Source organism: Acomys russatus, chromosome 15, assembly GCF_903995435.1.
Source record: "Acomys russatus chromosome 15, mAcoRus1.1, whole genome shotgun sequence".
NCBI lineage: Eukaryota > Metazoa > Chordata > Mammalia > Rodentia > Muridae > Acomys > Acomys russatus.
Genome location: NC_067151.1, coordinates 65,044,752 through 65,049,136, shown reverse-complemented (window position 1 = coordinate 65,049,136; position 4,385 = coordinate 65,044,752). Strand labels below are relative to the sequence as shown.

Here is a 4,385-nt window from a genome sequence, read left to right as displayed (position 1 = left end):
TGACTCAGTCTTCAAGTCAGGGGACAAAATGAAACAATTCCAGCAAGAAGGCAGATGTTAGGTAGAGCACACCAGAACCCAGGGCTTCCCACATGGTAACCATTTCAACTTATTCCAGATGTTTGAAATCCTGAGCCACCAGGCTGTCTTTGCCCAGATCCACTGTAAATGCAGCAGCAATGCCTTGGTGTGCCTGGAGGTCACTGGTAACAGCATGATCTGTCCTTGTGGAAGACAGGATTAGTCACAACTAACCAGGTGCTAGAATCTCTTCAGGCGTTTGAGAGGGGGCTCCAGCCAAGGACCCTGTGCAGAGGCCAGAGACTGGAATGCTTCAGCCAGCAAGTGGGGATGGGCTTCCCCCATTTCCTTCCACCCTGAGGTCTCAGAGACCTCAGAAGCATGAACTGTAATGAAACCCAGGGCCTCCATTTTCAGCTGCTGTGCACTGTGGAGGTCAGCCAGGAAGAGAGTGTGAGCAGCATTCTCCACTGAGAGGTGTCTGCAGAGGGCGTCCTCACACATGACCTTCAACTGCTCCAGGCCATACCTGTCAGCAGCTGCCAGCACACCAGGGGCCAAGCTGTGGAGGTTTGGCGCCTTCCCCGTGTAAATGAATCCCATCATCTCCTTGAAGACTTGAGGCTCCATGTCCTGGATCTCAATTCGGTCTTTTTGTTTCTCCTTCATGTCGTGTTCAAACATGGCTCTGAAAACCGGAGAGCGAGTCGCTAAGATGGCCTTGTGAGCTCGGAATTGTGACCACCTACCAACAGGCTGCAGTCTGTGAAGCGGGAAGTCTCCCACAGCTCCCCTAGGTCATCTGCAAACGTGCACCTTGGAACCTTTATCGCAGGTGTCAAATTCTCTTCAGAAATGTTATAGGTGTCTTGGACCATGGTCACCTTGCAGAGCAGAGTGAGGTCGTTCTCAGGGAGAAGGTCTTCTGCCTGGGACAAGAGGAAATCTTGAAGGATGAACATTTTGAATCCCCAGTCCTTACCAGGAAGAAACTTAAAGACTCGTGGCTCCTCAGTCCCAGAGTTTTGTGTCCTCCACATTTATAACCCAAAACTGGAACTTTGCCCAAACTGGGGTCTTTGGACTCCTGAGCAACACCAGGTAAACTGACACGTAATCTTTGCTTTCTTTGTCAATGCCTTTGGGGTGAACTCTCAAACACCATTTCAGGTTGTCATTGGCTCCTGATGAGAAAGTCCCACTGAGAATGGCATCCTGCATTCCCTCCAGGCAAAAGGAGAAGTTGCTGATGGTCCACCTGTAGGAAATCTTCTGCACAGCAATATGTGTGGAGCCCCGGGTCGTGACTGCCTGGTCCCCCGACATTTCTGCTGGAGGCAGTTTCAGGCTCAATTTCTATCCAAAACGAAGAATCAGATATGGTTTCTCTTCTTCCTGTTGGACATAAGAACAAATACTTTTCAGAATTTTAGTGTCTCACCTCCACTCTGTTCCCCACTTGCTGAGACTGGTAAGTTGGGTTTCTCTATAATTTTCTGCCCAGATTTCAATATTAATTTCAGAGAAGATAGTCCAGGCCCCTATAGACTCTTACATCACTCCATTTCTTTCTCTGTATTGAATTAGACAGGTGGTAACCAATTTTGCCTATAATTCACAAGTTTTTATAAGTGTTTGGGAAATATTTATACATTCCTTTAAGAAATTTATGTATATTTAAAATTTTTTCACTTGGTAACCCAATTGTAGCACCCTCCCTCATTCCCTCAGGCCCCACCCTAACACCCTTGCCCTTCGATTTCCCTACCCAAGTCCTCAGTGAGGGGAAGCCCTTCTCCCCTACCAACTGACCCTAGCCTATCAGGTCTCCTCAGGTCTACCTACATCCTCTTCCTCCACGGCATGGTAAAGCACGCTGCCACGGTAAAGTCATCTAAGTGCACCAACAGAGTCCATGGCAGGAACAACCCCAGCTCTACTTATTATGGGGCCCATATGGAGACAGATGCCAATAGGCTACACCTCTGAGTGGGGTGCCTAGGCTTTCTCCAGGAATGGTCCTTCTTTGGTGCACAGAAATTTGCAGGGACTATGGGCCCAGATTTCTAGGCTCTGTTAGTCTTTTATAGAGATCCTCTCTCATCTGGGTCTTTCTATGCCCAACTCCTCCACATACTCCCTGCACTCTGTCCTAAGTTGGGCTGAGAGCTTCTGCTTTGATCTCCTGATGGGTAGAGCCAGGGAATCAACGCTCTGCACAATAGCTACAAAAACCATAAAGAATCTCGATGTAACTGTAACAAAGGAAATAAATGTCTTGTCTGAGATAAAAAAAAAAATCAAATCGGTGAAGAAAGAGATTGAAGAAGATATGAAAAGATGGAAAGATCTCCCATGCTTGAGGATAGGTAGGATTAACAAAGAAAGAATGGCCATCTCACCACAGCAACCCACAGATTTAATGCCGTTCCCATTAAATGCCAACACAATTCTTTACAGACCTTGAAAAATCAGCTCTCAACTTCATTTTGGAAAACAAAAACCCAGAATAGCTAAGACAATCCTGACCATGAAATCGTCTTCTGGAGGGATGGCTGTCCCTGATCTCAAGATGTACTATAGAGCCACAGTGATAAAAAGTGCATGGTACTGGCATAAACACAGACAGGCGGATCAATGGAATCCAATCAAAGATCCAGAAATACACTCACACATGTAATTTTTTGAGGAAGAAGGCAAACCCTACAATAGAAAAAAGAAAGCACCTTCAATGTATGGTGCTGGTGTAGTGCATGTCTACATGTCACAAAATGCAAACAGATCTGTTCCATGATATTGGATTCAATGTGATCCCTGAGATGGTGAACTAGAAAAACCTGTCTTAGATCCCAGTTTGGTCTTTGAGATTGTGAACTGTTTATACTGCCTTTTATCCCGTTTTGACCCCTGAGATTGTGAACTATAAAAACCCGTGTTTTGTTTGGCATGCATGATTCCTAACACACACCTTTAATCCAAGTGCTATGTGTCCACAGGATTTAATAAAGTTAACCCTAGGTCAATGGGTGGAGCAAGAAGCCAGCTGACAGGGATTAAAGGTAGGCAGGGCTTTGAGTAGAGGAACAATTAAGATAGCTTTCAGGATAACAGGATCTTGGAATTTTAGCTGAGATCCTTGGCACTTAGCACTCTAGCTCTTCAGCTCCTTGGCCTTTGGTACTTGGCCTTTGCAACATTCTGGACTTGGGTTTTTAGGTATTTTCTTCCTGGGCAGTCAGCTGAGCTAGAGAGATATTTGGACCTTTTTGATCAGGAGGTGAGCTGAGCAGGATGGTCAGCTGGGTGCTTTCTCTCTCTCTGAGCTAGCAGGTTTTTCACCACAGCATCTGTCTCCTGTGTCTTTATTGGTAAAATAGAGTGATCTGGGATTTTCAATGAAAACATCCTAGATCCATGTTTATTACAATGCACAAAACTCAAGTCCAAGAGGACCAAAGACATCAACTTAAACCGAGGAACACTAAACTTAGTAGAAGAGATAGTATGGAAGACCCTTGAACTCTTTGGCACAGGAGACAATTTCCTGAAGAGACACCAACAGCTCAGACTCTAAGATCAACAATTAATAAGTGAGATATCATTAAATTGAAAAGTTCCTATGAGACAGAGGCCACTGCCAAAACACAAAACTACAGCCTACTGTCTGGGAAAAGATCTTCACCAACTCTACATCCAACAGAGGGCTAATATGCAGTCCATATGGGGAACTCAAAAAATTAAACACCAATAAAGCAAATAATCCCATCGAAATCTTGTGTACAGAGCTGAACAGAAACCTCTCAAGGGAAAAATATAAAATTTCTAAGAAGCACTCAATGAAAGGCTCAACATCCATAGCCATCAGGGAAATACAGTCAATACCACTCAGGGATTCCATCTTACACCTCTCAGAATGGCTAAGACCAAAAACTCAAGACAGAGCACATGCTGGTAAGGATGTAGAGAAAGGGAACTCTCCTTCATTGCTAGTGAGAGTGCAAACTGGTACAAGCATTTTGGAAGTCATTCTGGCACTTTCTCTGAAACTTGGGAACAGCACTCCCTCAATACCCAAGTATACCACTCCTGGGCATATACACCAAAGATGCTCCACCATACAACAAGGACATTTGTTCTACAATGTTATTGGTAATGGCCAGAAATTGGACAATCCAGATGTCCCTCAACCAAAGAACAGATAGAGAAACTGTGGTCCATCTACACCATGGAATTCTATATCAGCTATCAAAAACAATGACATCATGGAATTTTCAGAGAAACAGAACTTACAGAAGAAGGAAGCTAGATCAAGGGGATTAAGGAGAATGACTTACAGGCTGCAGTCAGGCTAATCCACTGACCGC

At 44.7% G+C, this 4,385-nt stretch overlaps 1 protein-coding gene across 1 annotated transcript; it reads right to left on the bottom strand.

The window, feature by feature from the left end:
• Positions 1 to 261: 261 nt before the first annotated feature.
• LOC127199087 (speckle-type POZ protein-like) lies at positions 262 to 1,347 on the bottom strand. The gene is given in 3 exon segments (XM_051156941.1): positions 262 to 758; positions 761 to 1,044; positions 1,046 to 1,347. Coding segments are annotated over 3 exon segments (1,083 nt in total).
• Between the last annotated feature and the right edge of the window lie 3,038 nt (positions 1,348 to 4,385).